This window comes from Leptidea sinapis, chromosome Z (assembly GCF_905404315.1).
Source record: "Leptidea sinapis chromosome Z, ilLepSina1.1, whole genome shotgun sequence".
Taxonomy (NCBI): Eukaryota; Metazoa; Arthropoda; class Insecta; order Lepidoptera; family Pieridae; genus Leptidea; species Leptidea sinapis.
In genome coordinates this window covers 19,021,883-19,049,757 of record NC_066312.1, presented here as the reverse complement: position 1 = coordinate 19,049,757, position 27,875 = coordinate 19,021,883, and the positions used below count along the sequence as shown (strand labels likewise).

The following is a 27,875-nucleotide window of genomic DNA, read 5'->3' as shown; positions in this document are numbered from 1 at the left end:
CCCCGATTTATACGAAACGAATAACTGCATATTTTGTTTTTTTTTTTTTAATATCTTGCACTATTGACGGAAATCGACCTGATATATTTAAAAAAAATACAAAATGTATTATTGGACCAATGGACAAAATTTGGTATTTCCTTTTCAGATCTTTTTGATCCTTATCAGCAACAGAGTCTATTCATTCAGACAATTTGAGAGTTTGACTATTTTCACGACTTTTGTCTAAGTCTCGTATTTTCTGACTTGGCCATCACCGCCTCCTCCTCAAAAAACCAACCTGTATAAACAGCGATAATGATTCAATTACTACTCCTACTGTGATTTATAAAGAAAGCGGCTTATAAGGCATTGAAATCGTCAGCCCTTTTGTACATTCCCGACATGCCCGACGCGTAATATGCCACGGTAGTTTAAGCATTGCTCTAAAAGCCTTATTGTATTACACACGTAGCGATACTCGCTTCATACTTGTGGTAAGACTATTACTACAAGTAGAACAACAAGCATATATTCTGTACGTTTCTGGGATACTTTTGTTGTAGGATATTTTGAAATGAAATACTTTTACTTGCCGTGTAGCAAGTATTGTTTGTTTCTGGTAAAATTATCAACCCTAGTTCACTGTACTAAACATAATATTACATTTTAACATTTAAAACAAAACTTTTGTACTTTTTGTCATCCTTTAATAGGCTTTATTAAAATGTGAACATTATATTATTATTAATGAACAGCATTTATTTTTATTATTTCTTCTGTTCATTTTAACCAAAATAGCAGATTTCTTAACATCTTTACATATTTAATAAACATTTCAGTGACACTCTAAAATAAAAATAAAAAATTCACAATGTATTTTGCACACTGTTATTAAACTAAATTTTTTTCGAAAATTCATCAGTGTAGGTAAATTTCATTATAAGGATTATATTGTGAGGGAACCGTAAATATTTTTTTTAATTCTTTAACTGATTTTCTCTAACTGAATATATAGGATCTAAGTTAGATTAGCCGTCAGCTCTCTAACTACAGTACAAAAATCATATTAATATATACAGCTTCGTAACCTAATAGTAGTCATACCGAAATATATACATAATGGCTTTTTGATATTGATGTTTGAAAACAAAATGGAATCAGTAATAACGAAAGAGCTGTCCATTATCGGCTTAAATTTACCATCAATCAAAACGATCGTTTTGATTATTTTAACTCAACAATTTATAAAATTATATATTTACAGATTTTGCACTAATGAAAATACTTTAATATAAATCATCATTCATCTTAGCCTTTTTTGCTAGGATTTTAGGATCATTATTTTAATTCATAATGAAAGCCCTATGTGTAAAAATATTTAAATTTCTAAATTTATTGTTAAAACAAATCTGTGGCCTGTGGCTAATAGGGCCAATATCAATAATCATTATTTTCTTAGCGGCTTAAGTATACTGCAGCCCTTTTATAATTTTTGTTACTTAACTGTATGAAAGTGCACACTACATTGGCCTTTTTTACATAGTAACTTTTGAAAGATTGTTAATACACTAACGCCCTTTTAGCACAAAAAAATATCATACTTTTACAATAAACTGGCATTACAAGCTCGTTTCATACAAAAACGTACTTTGGCCCTTTTAGCACCAGGCCACAGAAATTATTTCATAATTTTAAGATGTATGGATATGCTGCTGATGTTTTTGCAGAGTGATACAAAACATGAGAAGGTTTACACCTACTCAAAATTATTCAACGCATTTATATGCACGTAATTCGTAAGCACATATTAACGGCCGTCTTCGATAACCTATCTATCCTTAGATTAACTTACTAGAGGTAAACAAATCTATCCTTTTACGTTAACTTTCATTTCAATAACCTATCGACATAAAGCATTGGACTTTAACTATATTACATAACTATGGATAGATAAGATCTTGTAACTAAACGGTGACAGCAATGTATCCGTAACTAGAGACACGTTATTGAAAACGGTCGTTAAATAATCCATTTCGACCAGTATAAGCAGCCTGAGGAAATAAATATGAAAATACGTTCCTTCAAATTCGCACTTTGGAGGTACGCTACATAACGCCTGGTTACTCACAACGAGATGGTATTTCAGCTTATAACAGTTCAGTTCTCTATTTTTTTTATTGGCAACAAAAGAACTGTTTTCCAAACTATCACATATCTTATTGTATAAAAACGTAATGTAATAATATTAACATTGTAACGATCGTGTTCAAAATAAGTAACTGCGATACCCGTTTAATTGATTGCTAGATGTAGATGTCATAATAAAAATCAACGAACAGTGTCTCATTATAGGCTTGTTTTGAATGGCAGTTAATATTGGAACTTGATCTCGACTACATTTGAGTAACGAGCCTGTAATAATAAAATCCGTATAAAACAAAATTCAAATCAAATCAAATCATCTTTATTTGCAAGATAAGGTAATAATAAGATGTTGTTGGCTTATAATTAACAAGTGCTCTTATCCTAACCCATAAGGCATGCAAACTTATAGTGGAATACATAGTCAGTTCACGTTTTAATTTCTGTAACAATTATAATATACTGTACTATACTAAAAAAAGATATACGAGAGGCACACTGAAATGATCGGGAATAGAATATTTCTGATTGAGTTACAATAAAACCTTTTTTAGAATTTGAAAAATGGCCTCTAAGAACCTTAATGACATTCATACAATTAAAAAAAAGGTTCAAAAACAAAAACTATAGTGGTTTAAAGTTGACACGTCGTTGACAGAAATGGAGCTCACGCGTGAACATTTTCGCGGCTTATCTCAAGATAAATGTCTCCATGAACTTGTTTCTATTTATGATGTTGAAGCACCGAGTCAAACGACACTATACCGCTGGTGAACTGAGTTCCGACGCGGTCGTGGGTCGCTCAGCACTGTTTCTTCTGCAGGTCAACCAAGAACTCACGGTCACGCCTGAAAAACCGATCGCAGCTGTGCGAACTATTGTATTAGTTGACCGTCATGTGACATACGAGCAGATTCAGGCTGTTATCAGTATCGGAATGAGTGCAATTCAGTCGATATTACATAATGAACTTTGTGTAAGAAAGCTAGTTTCCCGATGGGTACCCCAGAATTTGTCCGAAGAGCAAAAGGCGGCTCGTGTACGAGTGACGAATCATGGATTTATTCATACGAACCTGAAAGAAAACATCAGTCAGAAGTTTAGGTCTTCGAAGACGAGGTCTAACCAAAGAAAGTGGTTCGCTCCCGCAGCGTGTCAATGAAAATGGTCGCTACGTTTGTCTCGAAAAAGTTGCATGTTGCTACAATTCCTTTACATGATCGCAGAACGGTTACCGCTGAGTGGTATATCACGGTTCGTTTGCCGGTAATGATAGGCGAACTCCGAAAAAATAACCCGAAACGTAACATCATCTTACCTCACGAAAATGCGAGCTCGCATACGGCTCGGAATACAAATGATTTTTTGAAACAGGAAAACGTTGATCTGTTGGGCCATCCTCCGTACAGTTCTGACCAGAGCCCAAACGATTTCTTTACATTCGCTAGAATGAAAGATTTATTACGCGGTCAACGGTTTGAAGACTCCGAAGCAGCTGTGGAAGCGTACAAATCAGTCATTTTGTCAATGTCAACTTTAGACTGGAATTACTGTTTTAATGATTGGTTTGCACGAATGGAAAATTGCATTAAGTTGAACGGAGAATACTTCGAAAAACAATCAAATACAATTTAGCCATACCGTGCATGTGGTTTTTCTTATTCCCGATCATTTCAGTGTGCCCCTAAGTACATCCCAAGCAAACTTAGATTAAAATTAATCATACTATAGTTATTATTTCATAGGCTTATTCATTTTAATTTATAATATAATGTCATTAGCTACACAATGATATTGAGTTCAGTCGAAGTTAATTTTTATTATTTACTATTTTATCGTCATGAAAATCTTTTAATGAGTAGTATGCTTTTTTTATTAAGTAAGATTTGAGTGACTTTTTAAAGTAGAATATATTTTCGCGCTTAATATTGGCAGGTAACTTATTGTAAATTGTTGGTCCCATGCAAAAGATGCTGTTTCGATCCAACTCTGTTATGGACTTCAAAGGTCGTAATTTGTTGTCGTTTCGTTTCGAAATTAGGGTTTCATATTTATTGATATTATTCTTTACCAAAACTGTTACTTCATATTGATGGCATGCTAAGAATATTTAATTTATTAAAGTGAGGTTTACATGATTTGGTTGCTTTTAGTGAGCAGACAGATCTGACACATTTCTTTTGAGCTTTGAATACTTCATAAATCCCTGGAGCATTACCCCAGAATAGTATCCCATACCTCTGATAGATCTCCCATCTGGGAGAGTGCTGTCTACATACGCATGATATGCTGCTAGCACCGCAGTCATATCAACTACTTTCTTCAGCATATGTAGAGCAAATGAGAACCTATTGTTTTAATGACATAATCAATGTGTGTTCTCCATGACAGATTGTGGTCAAGATAAATGCCCAAGAATTTTGTGGACTTCTCTTCATTAATCGCTTTACCGTCATAATTTATATTTACTCCATAAGATTGTGTGTTTTTGTAAGCAATATTCGTCATGCATGTTTTATTTAGATTGATTTTTAGATTACTATAATTTAACATTTTATTAGTTCGTTAAGCGAACTGTTTATGTAATTTTCATATGTTAATGGATTGTAGTCAATAAATATGGCAGTACTATCGTCTGCAAATAGGACCATTGGATCCTTAATAGTTTGAGGAAGGTCATTTATATAAATAAGAAAAAGCAGTGGTCTTAGAATACTGCCTCGGGGCACGCCAAATAGTTGTTTTCCGGGGGTCTGATAAATATTTCATTTTGGTTTTAGTTATAATATTTATTGCATTGTTTCTTATGCCATACGTTTCTAATTTATTGATCAGTATTAAATGGTCGACATAGTCAAAAGCTCTGGTCATATCCATAAATATTGCTGTAACTCGTTTTTTATTTTCTAATTTTGTCATTACCGTTTCTAAAAAGTTATAAATTGCTTCATTGATAGACTTATTTTTCCTAAAACCTACTTGCTCCTTAGTCAAAATATTAAATGTTTCAAAGTACTCGTAAGAGTACATGTTTTTGTGTATAATTTTTTGAAAAACTTTTGATAAGATTAAATCAAGGCGATAGGCCTGTAAAATTGCATATCCAGTTTGTCTTCTTTTTTAAAAATAGGTTTTAATAATAATAATAAATCTTTATTTTTCCATGGGTTGATTTATTTACTGCAGCGTGTAGACCATGGGACCCTATTACGTCCAGGTAATCGGAAGTGTTTTTGTTGCTTAGGTTAAGAGTGTCTATATTTATGTCACTGGTTAAGACGATGTTACGAGACCTGGTTGTAGTAAGGACCATATCCAGAGATTCAATAAAGGGCCGGATTTCTCTGAAACAGTATGGTCTGTATATACCGAGAATAGTCATGTTTCCTATTTTTGCAGCCAGACAATTTGCTTCTTTGATATTTACCTCATAAACGTATCCTTGTATATCAGAGTTTATGTTTATATAATAACCCCATCGTTTTGGTTAAAGCTACGCTTTGTAAAATATACATTATAACCGTCTATGATTGGAGGGTTGGTTGATTCAATGCACCAGCATTCCGACAAAATAATGATATCTGGGTGGACTTTTAGTTGTGAGATACATATCAAGAAGTTATCGAGGTTTTTGTTAATACTTCGTATGTTAAATGAAATTATATTGAAGTGATTTGTACCGTCCAGAGATGAAATATGCGGCTCGTCAATTACTGAACAGGGAATATTACATGTGTCCTCTATGTCATCATGCACAGATTGACTGTTGAATTTTGAAGCTTAAGTATAATATACGTTCTTGTTCTCCACATTGTCTAGTAGATTCGTAACACAATATCATAGAGTAGTATAAGAATGCGATCGTTGTGAATTTGCTCATATTATTTGGCTTGTTTATAGATTGAAATTTTTCGTAATATTTTGTAAATATTGATGTATAAAAATGAATTATTAAATATGTAATAGATCTTGACTGTGTTTGGGAGTTTAAATACATAGTAATATAATGAAGCTTGTGTGTGTATGAATGCTTAAAGTTGGAAGGTGTAGTAGTGTTAGTATGTCTTGTTTGTAAGTATGTGTGGCAGTGTGATCCGTAGTAGGTGTGGTTTGTTAGGCTTTCGAATGTATTGTATATTAAAAAACAAAGACAGGCTATTGAGAACTGTATGTAGCTTAGTTCAGTATGTATAGTCTGTGTAGTAGGAGGTATTTGGTATACGTGTATGTTCAGAACATGAAAATAACAAATTATATAAAACAAATTAGTTCTCGTCAACGCAGTATTGCAATGTGTACCCAGTATGCATATGAAAGGTTTTAAATATATACCGTTTGAACTATCTTATAAATGATAACTTTACATAGTTTTAGAGGTAATACAAAAATAACGGTTTTAGCGATTATTTTCAACACTTCATATTTATATTTTATATAAATATTTATATATTTATTTTATATAAATTTTATATTTATATGAATACGCATATCATATTTTACTATCGTAAGTTTCATTTCATCTGGGTATATACCATATTCGATAGACTGATTCATAATGTAACTTAATACTGGGGCTATTATGGTAGCGACATGTTTTATTACTGTTGTATTTAGATCATCGTATCCGTTACTATTTGTGTTTTTTAATGACTTTATTGCACCCAGAATGTCATAGGAGCATGTTGGGTTAAAAAAAAGTGAGTTAGGTTGATGGTGTCTAGTGATGTATTTGGGGTTATCATTATAAACACTTTTTTTGCAATCGTTGTTAATTTCATCTATAAAGAAATCGTTGAATGCCTGCGGTATCATTTGAGGATCAGTGACAATTTTTGATCCAATTCTAATGGCATCTTTGTCATCTCTAGAGATATTGTTCAAGGTACCGTTTATTATATTCCAAGTGGCTTTTGTGGATTGGAGGATGATAGAGGATTAGAGGATTTTTTTTTATTATATAGTTATTTTGAGACCTCTGTGTAAGTTTTATAATTGATTTTAATCTTTTGGAATAAACCTTTAATTTAATTATATCTGATTTACATTTAGTTAACCTTGACGTCCACAAAAGCTTCCTTTTAATTTTAGAGCAAGTTCTTATACCCCTGGAGAGCCATCTATGTCGTTTTGTAGAGGATATTTTTATTTTTACAATAGGGAAACATAAATTATAGGATAGTAATATCAAGTCTAAAAAAATATTGTATGCCGAATTTGGGTCATTTTGAGGCAGTCATAATATTTATTCATATTTTCAATCTAAAATTGCCGTTTATGAATGTACCAGTGGCTTAGAAGAACGCTTCTCTTAGTTGGAACTTGGACAACCTGCGCAGTATGGTCAGATATGGCTAGTTCATATACCGAACTAGTGCAGCCACGTATATTATGAGCAAAGTTATCTATGCATGTATTGCTGCTTAGACGAGTGGGCTCTTTAAATGATAGCTTGAGATTATATGATTCCAATAACTGCTCAAAATATACAGATGTCCTATTTGTTTTCATTCTGTCGATGTTAAAGTCGCCGCATAGTATAACTTTCCTATTCTTAAAACATATTTTATTAAGTATTTTATGTAGACTACTGAAAAATAAGTCAATCGCAGTTACGGTGATTTTTGGTGATTTTTGGTGACCTGTCTGCCTGCAAAGCTTACATCGTCTAATATCATATTGTGTGCAGTAATACACAGGACATCAAAGTATTTATTCATTTTGACAGAGAGTTCCTCGAGACAAATAACGAGCTCATCGGTTTTTGTAATTAGTCCTTTAATATTTTGGTGTAAGATGGTTATATTTTTATACACGAAAAAGATTATTTTTTAATTCAGCGTCACCTTGGATTTGGTCAGAGTATATTTGATTTGTGTCAATATCAATTAAATCCGTTTGTGTGCCTCTGTCATTAGTACTTTTAGTGTTATAATATTTTGTTTACCGCGTTGTTCGTCATTTTGCCGTTTAGATTTCATGAAATTTATTTTATAGCTGATGTGTAATATCTGTCTGAGTATAAGCCCACGCATATGTCTAGTATAGATGCGCCCTTTCGGTATTTATTGTTGGTAATCTAGATCTAAGTAACAGGCATTGGCAGTGTTAGAGCAAGCAAATTTTAAGTCATAGTTAAGTTTCTGAACATTTAAATACGGGTTATGTAATTTGACAAACAGTGATGCTAGGAATTGGTAAAGTATGAAGTCACTTGTTTACATGAAGTTGAAAACTAAACGGATTTTTGTCATTGCATCCCCCAATCACAACGATATGATCATTTTCGTTTAAAGTCAGTAATTCACTATTGGAGTTAAGTATTTCGCTCAGAGACGCCCCTGGTTTCTTCATGCAAGTGACGAAGTACATGTCTTTACCCAATAATTTTTCTAGTGATTATTGTGCCCCTCTTCCTCGTTGATCTGCCAGGATCAGTACTCTGTGTTTTACTTTTCCATGACTTTCCCTCCTGGTATGATAAGACGTATTTTTATTTTCATTTTTATTAGTAGAAGAGCGTTGTTTTTTTATATGCTTAGTATTTCTCGGGTTGAGCTTAATGCTTTCATTTTTACTTAGTTGTGCCGATGGTGACGAAGCATATCGATTTGATGGATTCTGGCAGGGCTGGTCATCAGTGTATTTATCCGGTGAGATGTCAGAGGTGATTCGAGGATAGTTGCAGTTTATGAATACTGGATTTTTTTGTAATAAAGCCGGACTATTAAGGGTGCTTTGTGATTTCCTTTTCTTTTTTTTCGTAGTGGTATGGTTTGCGGGCGCAAACTGATGAGTCTGTGCAGACGTAATTTTTATTTATATGATTCAATAATTTTATTCATTAATGTTCTTTCCTCAGATTAACATTTTCATAGTTTGGGTTCTCTATTTCTTGGTTTGCCGCCTGTAGTTCTGTAGAAAGTTTATTTATTTTTTCGTTTTCATAAACATCGCCAATTGAAGTATTGGGCAAACTCAAGGCCGTTGTTTCAAATAGTAAGGACGAAGAACTAGAAATATTTTGGAGTGAACTAGATTTGCGTGGTCCTCGAAGTGTAACTTTTTCATATTCTGAGTCCATATTTAATTTATTTTTATGATACTTATCGAAGTAATTACAAAAAACAGTGTTTAAGTAAGGATTTCCGAGATAAAAATGGAAAATTAACTAATTGCTATCTATAACGAAATAAAATGATGAATAAAAGAAAAAAAAAGTCATTAAGGTGATTAGCACTGAGGTTGCCGCAATAATAGCCTATTCACATTCCAACTTAGCCAAGTGACTTTTAATTTCTAATTTGAAATATTATGTCCAGTTATGTTGTTCAACGTCACACGTTATGAGCACGATTGCTCTTACGTTCGGCCAGTTTAAAAGTACCTTCAAAAATTAATTATTTTTACCAATACATATTCACTTATTTAATTTCTCTAGTACACATATACGAACTAGTTTAGATAAACCTTGAATGCCGTGAATGGTAGTTTTGTGCTATTGTGTGTAACTTTAAATTTTTATAGCGTTTATAGTTACTAATCCTGATTTACTGTGACACGTGTGTGAAAGTGTTTGGATTTAGTCAGTACTTATCTTAAGATCCACTTAAAATTTGTGTGATATGCTGCCTTTGTTGAAGCACGAACATCACCCAAACTTTATCACTAAGGTAACATAGATTTAGCGACACTGTTATTTCTAAATTTTCACTTTCATGGAGTTCACGTTATGCGTAACAAGTAATTTTACACGTTCCTCTTTTTAAGGTCGAAGTTTTCTTATCCACAAACAATTGTCTTGGTAAAAATGAACTTTTCTTCACAAAATTAAAAAATTCAATACAGTCAAGTGCATAAATATCTATCTACAATATATCTTTTAAAACTTTATTTTGAACGTGAATATGTAAATGGTTATAAATATGTACCTGAATTTCTCGATAACATGTAGTTATACATAAAAAAGAGAATTATTAATAAAGTGATTTACCAGTGGGAAGCTCCTTTGCACAGGATGCCGGCTAGATTATGGGTACCACAACGGCACCTATTTCTGCCGTGAAGCAATAATGTGTAAAATTTACTGTGTTTCGGTCTGAAGGGCGTCATAGTTAGTGAAATTACTGGGCAAACGAGACTTAACATCTTATGTCTCAAGGTGATGAGCGCAATTGTAGTGCCGCATAGAATTTTTTGGCTTTGCAAGAATCCTGAGTGGCACTGCATTGTATGTGCAGGGCGTATCAATAACCATCATCTGAACGTCCTGCTCGTCTCGTCCCGTATGTTTATATAAAAAAGAGAGACTCTTTACCCTACTAAAGAAGACAAGAAAGACCTGTAACCCACTTGCGATACATATTTTTTGCCGATAAGAACTGTTAGATATACCTTCTCAGAAAGTGCCTTTGTATTTGTACCAACTCAGTCCGAGCTCGACATGTATGCATTCAGAAAATTTGTATCAAAAACCATTTCTAACGTGTATATTTTTGTTTTTCTCTTTTTTTTTCTCTTTAAAATATTTTTATAGCTGTCACTACATTGTCTGACTGATCACTCTTCGAGTCCGACTCAGATGGGTAGCGTTTGGGAAGCTCCATACAATTTTTTTGATCCAAATACCACAGAGTCTGAAGACAAAGGTTCTTAATCAGTGTGCGTTGTCAGTGATGACTTCCGGTACGCAGACATGGTTGCTAACTATAGGCCTGATGAGAAAGCTAATAGTCGCTCAGAGGGCAAGTGAGGAGATCTGTTGGAGAACCAAAGTGACCGAAATTGCGCAAATGATAGCGAAACTAAATTGGCAGTGGGCAGTGTACATAGCTCGACAAATGGATGGCCGTGGGGCATTTAAGTCCTCGAATGTCAACCACGTACCGGAAGACGCAGTGTTGGTAGGCTCCCCCACAAGATGGACCGACGATCTGGTGAAGGAAAAGTTTGAATGATGGCAGCGCAAGGCCGATCGTCATAGAGATCTATGGGGAAAGCCTTTGTCAAGAAGTGAGTGTCTTCCAGCTGATATGATGATAATGATGCTGATGACATGTGCAATTTATTTGCTACAATAATAATTATATTGCATCCCTATTTGATCTATTTTCCAATAACCGCCATGCGTAAAATTATTGCAAAATAAAACTGTTCTTACACTGTAAGCTAAAAGTGATATTCTTTTTGGGATGAATATGTTTATAACAAGGGATTTTAAGTTAATATCTAATATATAAAATTCTCGTGTCACTATGTTCGTTCCCGTACTCCTCCGAAACAGCTTGACCGATTCTCATGAAATTTTGTGAGCATATTGAGTAGGTCTGAGAATCGGCCAACATCTATTTTTCATCCCCCTAAATGTTAAGGGTGGTCCACACGATTTTTTTTTTTTAATTTTTTTGAAATTTTTTTTTTAAATTTGTTTGGTTATGAGTCAGTATTAAAAAATACATACAACTTCAAATTTTCACCCATCTACGATCAACAGTTACTTTTGTATCGCGATTTTAATATCGGCAATACAACGTTTGCTGGGTCAACTAGTCTATATATATAAAAATGAATTGGTGTTCGTTAGTTCGTAAAACTCGAGAACGGCTGGACCGATTTGGCTAATTTTGGTCTTGATTTATTAGTGGAAGTCCAGAGAAGGTTTAAAAGGTGAATAAATAGGAAAATGCTGCTAAATTAAATTAAACAACAAATTTGTTTTTTATTCGATGTGTCCATACATAATTTCTATTAGAGAATTTATTGACGCACGGTTTGACAGTTCGGCTTTGAAACAATTTCATTACGACAGCAGGGTGCATATTTTACGAAGTAATTTTTGATGTTATGATATATTATTGACAAATTCATATAAAAACATTATTTTATTTATCATATATAGAACAACGTCTGTCGGGTTAGCTAGTATTATTATAAAATTTATTTACATAAACCATAGAGTGGATGGATACTTACGTCTCATGCAAAGTCATTAAAAAAACACTTAGTACATCGGTGAATCGTCATTTCAGAAAAATATACGCAATGGATTGCGAAAAACAAGTTACATAAAAAAATGCGTTCACTGCTGTTTTGAGCGACCGAGGAAAAATACCGTGAAATGGATAAAACACGCCTTTACCCCAATGTTTACACATAGTTCTAAGATACTTATTTATAATTGTGTTCACTAACTGAACTGATCTACCATTAATGGTCAACTTATACACTATTAAGATAATATTTTTGTTTTAGCAACTGCGCATGAAAGTGAAGCCAGAGGACAACTGGGCTCGCCGCCAATGGCGTCGTGTTGCCCGTGTTTTCGGATTACGATCCGATAAGGGCAAGAAATCAAAGCCTGCTGACTTGTTCTTGGATAAATTTTCTGCGCAAGATTTCCAAGCAGCTGACGAGCGTCCGAATCAAAACAAAAGGAGCAAGTGGCTGTGCGGGTTCTCATTTAATCCGACGCTGCCTACGCACTACCAAGTAAGTGAATTAGTATAATATTTATTTTACTACTTCATTGCTTATGAGTAATATTATTTATATTAGTAAATAATAACACATCGTTAAGGGTTTTTCAATGGAACAGGGTATCTTTGACATCCAATGGCAGCCATATAAGAATGTCTATCGGCGCAAATATTTTTATATAAGAGGTGGCAAACGGGCGAGAAGCCCATGTAATGGGGAGTGGAGAGAAATTTGCAATGGAATTTGCCAAGAACTGTCAAAGGTCTAAAGAGTAACATAACACGCGTTTTTTATCAGTGAGATAGAGGTGCTGTTATATCAAAAAGAGATGGAAAATTGGACCTCTTGTATTCACGCTACCATACGAAGCCAAGATGGTCATTTAAATGGTGTTTTAATTCATGCATAAGCCTTTAAAAATATACCATGATATAGTTGTAAACGATCAATCAAAAACAAATAGTTTTTATTGAAATATACCCGGTTCCAATTGAAAAACCCTTTACATATAAAAATTAATGCATTATTGCGTGTAAATATGCATAAAAACCTTCATCTTATCAATGCTTCCAAGGCGAAAGGTGTCCATATAAACATAAAAATAACCATTCGATCGTTAGAGGGTTTTTGTTTTGTTGCACCAACTTCAGCCCGCCACAACCGCTGTTTCGTCAACCCAGATGGATTAGATAGCGCAAGGTTTTTCGTTATAATTGCTCGATTTCATTTATTCAGATCTCATAACATTTTTAATATTCATCCTCTTAACGCGTAATTCATGAGTATTCCCTTCAAATACTAAATTTATTTTAATTATAGTACATATTTTTATTGTATTAATAGTGTATATATGTATATAATGTCCTTTTATTAATCAAAAAAAGCCTGAATGATCTTGAAGAAAATTTTGTGTGTATTAAAATCTATTGACTTCTTAATGGTTAGGTTATTATTAATAGTAGCATTGCCTAGCTAGAGTTTCCCTGCGAGATCGAATCAGAAATGAGAAGATTCGTATGAGAACCAAAGTCACCGACATAGCGCAAATGATTGCGAAACTGAAGTGACAGTGTGCAGGGGATGACCAGTTCGACGGACAGGTGGCCGTTGGGCAGTAAAGTCCTCGAATGACCAATCCATGATGGATAATCGACCCGTACCGGAAGACGCAGTGTTGGTAGGCCTCCCAAAAGATGGACCGACGATCTGATCAAGATCGCCGGAATACATTAGATGACGGCAACGCAGGACCGATCGTCGTGTAAATCTTTGGGGAAGGCCTTGATCCAGCTGTAGACTTCTTCCGGCTGATGATGATGTGCATACTGCGCATTTTTATTTAATGATTTTGAAATGAGTTTCTTGCACCGTTTCTTCTCTCTCAGAGCGCCATTTGTTTCTGAAGTGGTCATAGTATTTATTATATTAGAAATGACATCAAAATCTTTTTTGACATCAAAAAGAAAATCATAAAAGATATAAACAGATTACAGATGATATAGGCCAACAACAAAACAATGGTATACATAGGCCAAGCTGATAAAGTAACGGGAACAGTTAGTGCTCATATAAATTTAACTTTGATAAGTAGCACCGATTCTAAGGGAGAAAATTGCCAACAATATTATTACTAACAAATATTTTATATAATTTTTTTATAGAAGTTTTTAGATTTTCTAGATGTATGATAATGGTCAATAAAACTTTGATAAAAGTACTACGTGGCAGCACAGACCTTTTTTTTATAACTTATGTTTCAATGTCGTCAGAGTTTGTCTAATATACAGAAAACGTGCGAGCCTTTGCTCGCGTAGATTTAAGCAAATTATTTCAAGTAACTTAACCAATTTTGAATCGATTGGAATGGAACACACCCTTAATTTAACGGCTTGCTAAGCTATCAATTCAAGCCGTATTCAAATATAATTGACCGTTTTAGAGATTAGTGTGCACTACAACAAACAGACAAACTGACTATAAACTAAAAATAAATAACATAAATAACATGTATTGATAGAAGTGAAAACTTCATTTAGGCGAGGTTTATAATACGAAATACAACTGCAGTCACCGAGCGAACCTATTCGATTCGAGCCGACTTTACCCGAACGATCCGCTTAATATGGAACGCACCTAAAGCTTTCACTTCAAACATAATTATTATTTAATGTACAGACAGGCACGCTTACGACTTTATACTTGTATATATATATTAATGTGTTGCGAAAAATCACAGTAACTTTTTTTATGAGAAAAATTGGCAAACTAAGTAGGACATTCACCTTATGGTAAGTGATACGCTATGACTGATATGATTCTTGATTGAACTCAAACTATTGAGCTATATTATCGCAATTGCGCCCGTCACTTTGAAACATAAGATTTTAAGTTAGCCCCGTTAAAACTGTTAACACAATAACGCCCACATGTTACTGGTTCGCGGCAGATAGAGGGGCCACTGTGGTACCCAACTAACCAGGAACCTGTGAAAAGAAGCTATCCAATGGTAAAATTAAAATTAATAAATTGTTTAATCAAACATTTCAATCATTGTTCATTGGGGTAATATGTACTACGTAGTAGTTAAACAACTCCATAGAATAGCACGCAATCGTTGACGTACGATAAACAACTATACTCACCATCAAGCACAAAAATTGTCTGAAGCAAAACTCTGCCTAATAGACGCGTAGGTAAAACTCTGCCTTCGCGCCAATGAGGCAGAGTTTTCGTTTAGTTGTGTTACGACCGCGCTTTGAATACAGCACCACGCAATGAAAAAGATTTCTATACAAAACTATCTAAATAACAGCATATCAAAACTTAAAAAGTATGGGGTGTCGAATTTTGAGGTAAGTTCCCTTACCATTAACAAAATTGCGTAACTTACTTGACATTTTTTAATCATTTTGCTAAAACAAAATGTCATTGCCTTGTGTTTGCGTCTGAGTTAATGTATACGTATATACAGCGCCGCTCAGACATATTTTGACGCCCTTTTAATAAGCGATTGGGAGTTTAGTTGCTTACAGTACGAAAACGCACACATCTTAATGATAGCGGGATAAGAACTCACAATATCATTCATTCAATGTTCGCATAAGTTGTTACCGTTGACTTGTAATGTCATCACTTAAATCAGTAAAATTAAATTAAATTTAGTGTTTTTTGAAAATAATATGTGGTAATTAGCGGTGAAAGATCAAATTCTTGAATTTTTGTTGTGTTTTGTGAGTTTGTGCGCACAAAGGCATATTTTATATAAACCCAGGACTCAAATGTGTGTTATACCTACAAGCGCTAAGCATAGACTAAGTGAGGTGACTACATCTGGCCACAACTTGTATTACAAATAATCAAGCTTCGCCTTCTCTGATGCGCAATACATATTACCTTAATGTCATAGCTTATGGCCTGAGCACATGATTGGATTTGGTTCGGCCGAAACATCCTACTCGGTCTGGTAGCGGAGCATATTCGATGGTGTGTCGCATCATTTTATTATTATCGTCCGGGCCGTAGCGTATTGGTGCGAGGCGCTCACCGGACCGTCCGATGTTCCGGCCGTACCAAATCCGACTATGTGTTTAGGCTATTACGATTTTTGACAATGTCAATGAAGAGTCTGATTATCAGGTATACGTGATTTTTCTCTTATATCGGCTTCAAGGACTATGCACAAATATATGCTATCACCTCATCACCTATACTACTCGGTTACATTATCTCTTCACCTGACGTCGATGACGTCACATCGTCGCTTTGTTACGGTGTGCAAAACAAGCATCACTAGGACATTATTATTAATAAGTAAACTACAGTTTTTTTTCAGTATTATATATTGATGTAAAGGTGTTGTGTTGTGTTGCTGATTATTGATGATGAAAAAACTATGAAAAAATTTGAGTAAAGTACAAAAAGTATTTATTTTTCAAGTAAAACTATTATAGCGACACGCAACAACAGATCCTACAGAACTATTAACAAAAAAAGATCAAAATTACTAATCAAAAACAAAGCAGTGATAGAACGAAATTTTCACGACATGTAATTAGCGGTAATGAATCTGCAAGCCGTACTGATGCAACAAGTCGAGCGCGAGGGGTTGAAAGGGGAACGGGAGAGAGCGTAACGGTCCGGCTAGGTCCAGAGATAATGTCGCCGTGTAGTTCTTATAAGAGGCAAACTTCGGAGTTCCGTGACCAAAGGGTTTAAAATCAAATGCCTTCTGTCTATCTTTAAAAAACATGGGGTTTGCTTAAAACCACACAAAACAAGTCAAAATTTCATCAAGAAGGTGTTAATAATATAACAATTTTTGCTATACCTAGTCTTGCCATAAATACTGAAACACAGAAAAAAATATATATTTCAAATGACATTTACTACTTTTACAATGTGTTAGTTTAATACATAAATATAAAACAATTTAGAATATAAAAAGCTTATTCAAAGTGGTCTCCATTGGCTACATATAAGACAGTCCTTTAAACATTGAGGCCAATTATTAATAGAAGCACGCACTATTTCCATGGGAAAATTTTTCACTGCCGATCATCCGGATTGTTTCAGGGACTCCAAATTTAGTGCAAGCCGTACTCTCTAAAACTGACCAATCATAATCCAGCGGATTAAGGTCGGGACTAGACGACGGCCAGTCTTCAGCTCTGATAAAGTCCGAAACGTTCGTTTCCAACCAAGACTGCGTAGACCGAGCTTTATGACCCGGCGCTGAGTCTTGCTGGGAGGAGCATTCTTGGCTATTGAACTTGGTGTTGTTAAGGGGCTTCACTACCTTCTCAAGGATTGTATCTTAATTACTCGCCAATGTTTTGATACCTTTTTCACAAAAATCAGCTCAGTCACTCCTTTATAGCTAAAATACCCCACTAAACCATCACTGAAGTCGGATAGTGCCCACGTTGCAGTCTGTCGATAAACTGGGAAGCTTCCTTAGAGTTTTGAGCATAAATACGGTCATTTTGTTTAATAAAATGTTGCTCAATTGTATACATTTTCTCATCCGTAAACAAAATTTTTCTGTCACCACGAGATGCTATCTTCATCTCTCGAGATAAAAACTTTTGCTTTCGGACAGGATTTCTTCGAATTCTTTTCCTTACTCCTTTGACCACCTTTTACCGTACGAACACTACGTGGACGACCAGATCTTTTTCTCTCATAAACAGAGGAGATCTCATTGAACCTATTAATATTATATATATTGGCTCCACACCTACTTTTTGTAATGCAATCACAGCGATTTGGTTCTCTTTATCATCCCACTCCTTTTTAATATCGCAAAGTATAATAGAACAATGTATTGGCGCCAAAATGAAAAAACTCAATGAACAATCATATAAAAATGACAGATTCCAAATTCAAATATAATGTTTTGCTTATTTTTAATTGTAACAGTATTTATGGTCAGACTAAGTATATTCACAAATCTCTTAAATTATTACTATGGTAAATTTTCCTCCGACTTATCGCACTGTCTTGGTCGACTCGTCGACTTTACCATGTAAGCGTTATATTTCCGAGCGTGACGGCTAAGCAAAACACAGCGATCAACGCACCTAAAGAAGTTTTCAATTCAAAATTTTTAATGCAAAAGAATTCAAAAAAGTACATAAATCTGTTTGTTATATTTTGGATGATGGTACGGGACTCAAGCGAACAGGATGGTAGTCTATGGTACGATCACAAATCTATATCCAGCATGTGTGTTTCTCATCTTGTCACAACAAGATTAAACAGTGCACACTACAGACTTACAATATACTAGCGTATAGACACACAAAGCCTGCGAGAGGAAAGGAACATCTCTAACAGAGACTTAGTAAGATAGAACCAATTGAGATTGACAAGTCATAGACAGTCATCCACGCTTAGCATTAGCTCCTTAATATTTTTTTATATTAAACCACTAGCTATCGCATACATTGTCTAATCTAAATTGGTCGCTTATTATCGGGTCAGTCAGGTCGCCTATACGCTAGTATATTCTAAGGGCTATATTTTACCGGGACACCACGGAGGCGCAACCAGTCGACCCTTCCAACAAAATAAATACAACTCTATAGATAGGTACTCAGCTGGAGGTCTATTACTAAAATCAGAAGCCGAATTTTCGGTCCGAAATGAAAGAACGACGAACTTCGAATTAGATCCTATTACCAAAGTTTTTCGGATCCGAATAGTGCGGACGCATTTCGTTTCGGAACCATAGACATATCCATAAAGTGTATCGATCTTCGGATCCGAAACTTTCGTAATAGCAATTTAGCAGTTTCGCGACTAATTCGGACGCGTCATGACTCTGGTGTCTTTATGGTGTCTTGCTTGGTAGCTTACCACGGTGTCGAGACTGGTTTCGCCACCATGGTGTGCCTTGAAATATAGCCCTAAAGAATTAGGTACATGCGGGTATTGAGAAACACCCAACAGTTAAAATTATACTCTTACTTTAATCTTTCACTCTTTCTTTTATTTTTGTTATACTTACTGTAATATAAACATTTTAGTGGCTGGCAATTGTATCTCTTGCTATCTTATACAACATGGTGTTCGTGATCGGTCGATCAGTATTTTGGGAGATGGATAAAGGCTCCTCATTTTGGTATATAATGGATTATATTTGCGACATAATCTACGTCATAGATACGGTTGCTCATATGCATGAAGGTATGTAAAGATAATCTTAAGATTAAATAAGTTTTAATTAAATTTTAAGACATATGCAATGCGAGTACAAATTGTATTGTGATTATTCAATTGTACTGAAAGTTTTGTTTGTAATCATGTTTGATACAGGATGAATAGTTAGTGTTGTATGCGCTTTTAAGTTCAGCAAATGCGATATAATAATATTAGTTGAATTTGCTGATTTACCTGCAAGCGATTAATGCTGGCTGATGCATATTGTGATATTGCAATGTCATAGTCTTTACGTATTAGGTCCTTCGTTGATGGAGTTATAAGAAGGAAAATACGTGCTTACTGCCTTTATAATAGTTGTAATCAGTGAATTGTATTTGCATGCTCACGCCACCGTTGAATATGTTACGCGCGACCAGCTGAATAGTGTGCAGTTTTTGTACGATTTCTCATTATTTGTGAATGAATTGTTTATATAAGTAGTATTAAACAAAATTCCAGTATAGTTTTGTATACATTTAATAAATTCTTTCTGGTAGTGTTATCTAATGATAGTTGTTGCAAAAGTCGGAATAAGTTAAAAATTCATCCATTTTATGACAAAAAAAAAATAGGAAATTAAAAACATAGGGTATTTATTCATTGTAATTTAGTTTTTGTATAATTATAAGAAAACAATAAAAGTTCGAAATTGCACTTATGTGCAATTAACATTTATTGTACTTCTTATTATTTAAATTTGTAATTACTTAATTACATAATACACAATAGAATGCAAGTAATTTTTATGCCTACGCCTTTATGTAACTATATATGTATATATGATTCTATGCATATGAATATATATTATATAATCTATGTAAATATAAAATATAAATATATCAATGTAACGGAATATTTGCACTTTATTTCTGTAACCTTGTTCTGATCTGGATCCAGGGGGATAGTAAAAATATATGCTACAAGTTAGATATTGAGTTTCACCAACTGCTGATGAAAGAACATAAGTACTAGTGTATGTTGTACGGCCTTTGAAACTCGAGTATGCAATCAACCACCGACAGATGGTTTCACAAAATGGATGTGCATTCAAAAAAGTTTCAAGTAAAACGCGCATTTTAGAAATGTCAGGCAACGACGTGATGTGACGGCATTTCGCATTGTATCGTAATATCCGGTTAAAAATTAGCCTATCGCCGTTGCATAATGAAGACACTCTTCGTTCTATGTGGTCAAATAGACATGCACAAAAGATGCATTTATCATCTATGAATATAAATGCTTATTTTCACATATGATTAGTACAGAATGTAATTGTAAGTAATAATCGATTAATGATTATTGTGGTTGGTTAGTTAAGATCTATAATGTAAGTAGTGTACTGCGTAGCTGCTATATCGCATATATAGATCGAAAGTCTCATATTCTAAATTATGCTTCGTTACTTTTTTTAAATTTATTTAATCATTAATATATGCACAGTTGGTACTTAAATTTTACATCTCGCCAAACTGTTGCAACAGTTTGTTGGCGAGTTTACGCTCTTAGACTATACTATATTATTGTGCATCTATAATAAATTATAACTCATTTGTTGGTTTTATACACTATTACTAATACACATATAACATTACACACATAATATCATTACTTAGTTATCAATTCATAATATTCCTAAAAACATTGCGAGTCTATTCTTGTAGAATGTAGATATCTTATTAATTGTAGAAGTGTCACTACTCCAACTCCATATTTTTGTTAATCGTTAAGAAAGTCCTAATATTCTATACTTCATTAGACAGTATTTGTGTTTCAGTCTACTTCGCCTTTTTTGGTTTGGTATCAATTATCAAACAAACAAAATCAAACAAAAACAAAATCAAAAAAACTGTTAAAGTATTACAGTGAATAAATTGGAACATGCCTAAACCTGTTTTTTACGGGCACGATAAAAGAGATGGGGAAGGGTATAAGTGGCTAGTCCCATAAACTACAACACTCTAATCGTTCTACTAAGCTGAATACTAATCACTCGCACTTATCAATGGCAATCAACGCGTGTTTAGTCTTTATCACTAGGCACATGCATTAACCAACAGCATTACCAATAATCGAAGTGAAAATTAGGCATTATAGGAAGTGATACTAAGTATATAGCTTCTGTATTTTTTTCTTTTTCTTCTTAAGTATTTTCGGTTCTGGTACGACAAAGGTTATTTATTTGAACTAGGATAACATTTATTAATCGTGATTTCAATGAAAATTTTAACACGCGTTTTAGACCGATGACTATACAATATATTGATAAGTTTTTGGCGTTGCATTCTGAAATTTGTATTTTTAAAAGGAAAAAACAATAAGAACATCTAAGGATAAATAATCCACTAAGAATCGCTTTATATATTGTATTAGTTGATTTTATATTGCAATGGAATTGTTTTCTACTTTTTATAAGTCGAGTTTGTTTTATTATTTTTATACTACAGTTTAATTATATTCCTATTTGTCTCTATTTTATTTATTATATTAATAATCTAGTTCATGGTATCGGAAGTTAATATCCACTCAATGTGAAATTCAACATTTTCCACATTGATATTCGGGGGCTGTATGGGCCGCGCCTCATGTCATCAAATTTAGCTAACATGATCGCAAATATTAACTTTCACAGCATTATATTTTTTTTTTCGATACAATAGATTTTTATCACATTTAATTATGGCTTGATAAATAGTCAATCAGTTTTGCTTGTAGATTGTATTATAAATAATTATTTTTTTAATATTCTTGCATATATTTTTATCTGATTTTTCATAATATTTTATTTAAAATATTGCACGACAAATTTGTGCAATGGGGATAGTTTTTGTGGTACCTTGTAGTACCTTGCAAGTTAAATTAAATTCTTAACAATCATAATTTATTTACTGTTAAGTGCTTCTGGGCTAGCAATAGTGTTGTAGTGTTGTTTTTATATATACGTATTGATTAAGTTTCGTTTGTTTTAAAGAAATTTCTGTACATATTTATAAAACATATATTAATAAAGCTTAGTGAAGATTTAGAAGAAGAAAATAAAACTAATATTAAATGAATTTCGATAAAAGTATTTGCAATGCTTATTTTGTGTCAATTATTGACAAAAAGTACAAAATAGTAATTCAGGGCTTTAAATGCTGTACTAATTCACAGGATATCTTGAACAAGGGATTATGGTTCAAGACCCGAAGTTGCTCCGACAGAACTACATGAAGTCGGAGGCCTGGCCGTATGATTTTTTATCACTACTTCCAACTGACTTAGCATACTACTGGTGGAGACCGGGATCATGCGATTTTGTTAGTTATCTTTTTATTTATTCTTGGTTTGAATATTGGGTTTCATTCTTTAAATGACTACATTACGTCACTTCAGGTTTTACACGGCTGTGCAATTTTCAATCTAGAAAGGGACACTTCAAGGGGTATTTTTTCACCCTAAACTTATTTGTTCACAAATCAAGTATTGCATAAAATGTCGAAAAATTACTTAGAAATGTAATAAGAATTTAAAAACCTAGCAAATACAGTATGGTTACACGAAAATATGAAAAATAAATAGTTTTTTATGGGATGGGGCGAGAGGCCCACGGGATGGAGAGTGGTGAGGCAACCACTTACGGACATCCGCAACAACAGGTGTCGAGAGATGTGATGCCCCTAAGGATGGAGTATGCCCTTTTCTTGAGGTTCCCTAAGTCGTATCGGACTATTACAAAAGGATAGTAAATAAAGTTGATAAGTAATAAATAACCCTTGCAATGGTTGTCTCATGCTAGACTTTAATTATTATCGTATAGCTTGGTAGGCTTTTAAATTTCTTGGAAGTTCACGTGCTAACGCCTCATAACTCTGTGATCACTATTACATAAATTGTAAATGAAATATCGGTTAATGTTCAAGTCAGATGTCAACGGTTCCACATCGTTTTTGGTAGAATGAAGAAAAAGTTATTGTTGAGTGCCCTAAATACACATCACAATGATGATCTGTAAGTAAATATTTTTTAATGTCGGCTACTAGGATTTATGAATTTATACCTAACTACCACTTTTCTGAAGACTGTTTTTTATACACGGGTAATTAATTTTGTGTAAGTGTAGCTGTCTATTTCAGATCACTTCGTCAGCACTCCAAAACAATCAAGAGCTATAAGCCAAAATAAAATTGGTCTAGATACTATGATACAAAGTACTTCAACTAAATATTTAAAAAAACTACCTTCTGACTATATCGGACTTATCTAATCTATATATTTGAATGACGATTCCAGGATCCTGACTTATTGAGAAACGTAAAATGAAAGGTTTATTTTATACAATATTAAAATGGCATGATTGAATTGAATTTGATTGAAAGTAATACCTAGCTTACTGGAATTGGAATCCATCGTATCCTGAAACTATTATATTTCAGGACAAAGATTGAGACTCATAGATACATATTATAACATAGACTCATATTGTGATAATGATAAACTTAAAAAAGAGAACCATAAATATCAATTTATAATGGAAAATGGTCTGTAAAAATAAATGCTAGAGATTTGTTTATTTATTAGAAAAACGAAAGAAATTTGAAATAATTTCTGTGATATGAAAGTTTAAAGCTGTACAAGTTTTTTAAACAAAATGAAGTAGAAAATATCTTTCCAACAGACAAAAAGAGCGTTCCAAAAATGGTATTCACCCCAAAGTTGTACATACGAAGACTTCATTAAAACGAAGACAACTTGACATAAATATTGTGGCTTGTAACCCATTCGAGGAATAATTTTAATGTTCTACTTTCACCCTTTTTTTAAGTTCGTGATAATAATTTTAAATTATTTTATTATTAAATTAACCTTTAATTCTTAACATAAACAGTTATTCACATTTAAAACCTCATTGATTTGTTTAATTAAATTGTTGTTGGCGATAGGTGAACTTTTCAACAGCTTAATTCTAGCTACTTAGGGCACATATACTAAATTCAAAATATAATCAAGTAAGCTCACTTACTTAAAAAACGATTTCATCATAAGTACCTTAGTGCTATAAAACATTCTATAGTTCATACATAATAACGTTTAAATTCTCTGCAAAGCTGACGTTCGTTTTTAACTCTCTAATATAAATTATTTCATGTCCCCTTCTAGCCTTCGAAATTGCACAGTCGAGGAGACCTTAACTAATAAACTACTACTATGTCCTTTATTTACCAACATCCATTGGAATATTATTCCTTATTTTTTCTACTGTATTATTTATATGGATTTATATTAATTTTAATGAAGTTAAAGAACGGTTTCGCAGTTAGTTCAAAAAGGGTCCCTGACGTCGAAACTAGTAAAAACTGTATCTTCGGGGTCAATCTTATTTAAAGTGGGACTGTCTCAATGTCCATCAGAACAGTGTTCAATTCAATAGTCGTCTATATTACGAATTTAAACTTATAATAATGTGAGGATATTTTTACAAAGAACCATAAATAATTGGGACGTGACGTATGTAGGTCTAACTAATAAAGAAAAGACCCATTCAAACCAAACACATTCTTTACCTCCGTTATTACTGAGAGTCAATATTGGTTGGATTGCAGGACCGCTTGCCATGCCCTGTTATTGTACGTTTGAACCGACTTCTTCGCTTGCCACGAATGTGGGAGTGGTTTGAACGTACGGAGACTGCCACCAGCTTTCCAAATGCTTTCAGAATTTGCAAGGTTATTTTAATCTGTTATTATAATATTATTTGCATATGTTTAATATTGTCTTCATTTTAAATATTATTATTATTTCACTTTATCTTTTATTTTTTTACTAAGATTATTTTGTTTATTTCAGGTTGTCATGGCAATTTTAGTACTGATACATTGGAATGCATGTATTTTCTTCGTAATTAGCTATGCAATTGGATTTGGTACAGACAATTGGGTTTACAATATAACTGGTTCTCGAAACGAAACGCTATCACATCAGTATATTTACAGTTTTTATTGGTCCACTTTAACTCTTACGACTATTGGCGAAACCCCTCAACCTGAAATTGACGTTGAATATGTTTTCGTTGTGATTGATTTTCTTGCCGGTGTCCTTATCTTTGCTACGATTGTTGGAAACATAGGTTCCATGATCTCTAATATGAACGTCGCTAGAGTTGAATTTCAAAATAAAATGGATGGTGTTAAGCAATATATGGCATTTAGAAAGGTGAGCGGTGAACTAGAGGCAAGAGTTATTAGGTGGTTTGCTTACAAGTGGGCAGAAAGTGGTGCGCTTGATGAAGAAAATGTATTGTCATCCCTACCAGACAAATTAAAAGCTGAAATAGCAATTAGAGTCCATTTAGATACATTACGAAAGGTGCAAATTTTTCAAGATTGTGAACCAGGGTTACTCCAGGCGTTAGTTTTGAAACTGAAACTTCAAGTTTTTAGTCCTGGGGATTATATTTGTAGAAAAGGAGATGTCGGAAAAGAAATGTATATAGTAAAACGTGGGCGTCTGCAAGTAGTAGCTGATGATGGTCAAACAGTTCTAGCGACTTTAGGTGCGGGTTCCGTATTTGGGGAAGTTAGTGTTCTTGATATAGCTGGCAATCGGACAGGTAATAGACGAACAGCTAATGTTCGAGCTATTGGATATTCTGACTTGTTCTGCCTAGCTAAGAGAGATCTTTGGGAAGCCCTAGCTGATTATCCAGACGCCAGAGCCACTTTGACTAAGCGCGGATGCCAATTACTGAGGAAGGTTAGTTACTGATTTTTTCTTTAAATAGCTTTATGAGTTTGCTCACATTATCCACTTAATACACTAACCAAGCACATAACAAACAAAAACATAAATAAATAATCAATCATAAATAAATATTATTAACAACTGATTGTAGTAATTAAAAATGGCTCTTTAAGTAAATGTGACAATTTAATGTTTTATATTAACAATGTCCAATAATTAGATTTTATACTTATCGACAGGATGGCTTGTTAGATGAAACGGTCTTTGAAAGTGCAAAAACAACTCAACTTTCAATGGAAGAGAATATACAGAAATTGGAAGAAAACGTAGAACTTCTCAATAATCGTTTACAAGGACTGCTCGCAGATTTTGGTGAGGAACAGGCTAAGCTAAAGAAGATGATTACGGTTCTTGAGACTAGGTAAAAATAATACAAAAAGTTGGCTTAATTGGCGAGTGTATAAGACAAGCGAGTGTAAACTAAAATCTTGCGTTGGTGAAATTTTTTTATACTATATGAGAATCATTTTTTAGGTTGCATAATATTGAGAGTATGGCATATGATACTGATGACTCCACGTCTGAAATGCAAAGCGAGTTAATTTTTCGAGCGAGTGATGGCGCAAGTTACACTGATACACCTGTCTCGATAAAATGCACTTCAGGCGTATCAATCAACCAACCTGCGCGTGATCGAATTCATTCACTTTGTGTGGAAAATTCACCTGGACTTTTGCAAATGTCATTAGAACCACGAAGCAAATCCCTACGCATGAAGAAATAAATCTGTCGAAGAAGTCTGGCGGCCTATATTATATTATGTATTTGTATAGGTATTTAAGATTTGAATCTATCTTTGTATTACAATTTTATAAGGCTTATGTTTAACATATCACCAAATATAATAAGCAACGACAAAAATAATTTAATGCTGCCAAATATAGTAAATAATCATTAATATTTTTGATTATTAAATTTCATGTTACAATACTCTATGTAAATGCATTTGCATAGAGTATTGTAACCTAGTGAAATTAATTTCAGAATGTGCACTTTTCAGTACAGTATGTGAACGTTCCTAGGCTAAAGTAACCGAAGCTAATGTATCCTAACATATTATATAATGCTATTATATACATGCTCAACCTTAAATTTCATATGGTTCTGTTAGTTATAGATTATGCGCTTTTCAAATTTTTATATATCAAAAAAAAGTATGAAAGAAGTTATTGTAATTTGTAATTTATATAACTTAATGAGTAAAAGAAATTAGTGTAGGTATTAATTTTTACATACTAATCATCAACAAAACAAAAGCGGCATTATACTTAGTAAAAACGTATCCAAACTAATATATAATCTATGTTATAAGTATGGTTGATAATTAAACGACTTGCCTGTATCGTTTAACATTAAATGTGAAATAAAATTGAAAATCTTATAAAATTTTAAATATAAGAAATATACAACTTGCACCTTATTTTAATATAGATTTAAGGACGCACGTAAGTCTTAGGCTGTATAAGTTAACAATACTATCGATCGAGCACTTCACTATAATTGAAGAAATAATTAATACCTTTTTATTTGTTTTTTCAATACTATTTATATTTGATTTCTGGCCTATCTCTAATAATAAAATCTGAGTAATCTAATGCTGAAGCTACATTATAGGTTAAAAGTCCATCTCTGCATTAAAAAAGGCGTTTTTATATAATATTACTGCGATAATCGTGCAGTTGCCGTCTACCACGCTACTTTTAACATTTCGATGAGCGTAACGCGTTGAAGACTTAGAATTGGCATATATATAGATATACCTGACAATAAACCGAAAATATGCAAAATGTTTACAAATA

General features: G+C 33.5%; 1 protein-coding gene across 1 annotated transcript in view; it reads left to right on the top strand.

Moving 5' to 3' along the window:
* Positions 1-27,489, top strand: part of LOC126978428 (cyclic nucleotide-gated cation channel subunit A-like) — a 44,527-nt gene extending 17,038 nt beyond the window's left edge. Inside the window, exons 2-8 of the mRNA XM_050827210.1 lie at positions 12,373-12,609; positions 19,125-19,284; positions 22,450-22,595; positions 24,879-25,001; positions 25,123-26,028; positions 26,256-26,437; positions 26,551-27,489. Of these exons, the coding sequence (XP_050683167.1) occupies positions 12,373-12,609; positions 19,125-19,284; positions 22,450-22,595; positions 24,879-25,001; positions 25,123-26,028; positions 26,256-26,437; positions 26,551-26,800 (2,004 nt within the window). The 3' untranslated portion in view covers positions 26,801-27,489. The remainder of the gene's footprint in view (positions 1-12,372; positions 12,610-19,124; positions 19,285-22,449; positions 22,596-24,878; positions 25,002-25,122; positions 26,029-26,255; positions 26,438-26,550) is intronic.
* Positions 27,490-27,875: the final 386 nt, after the last annotated feature.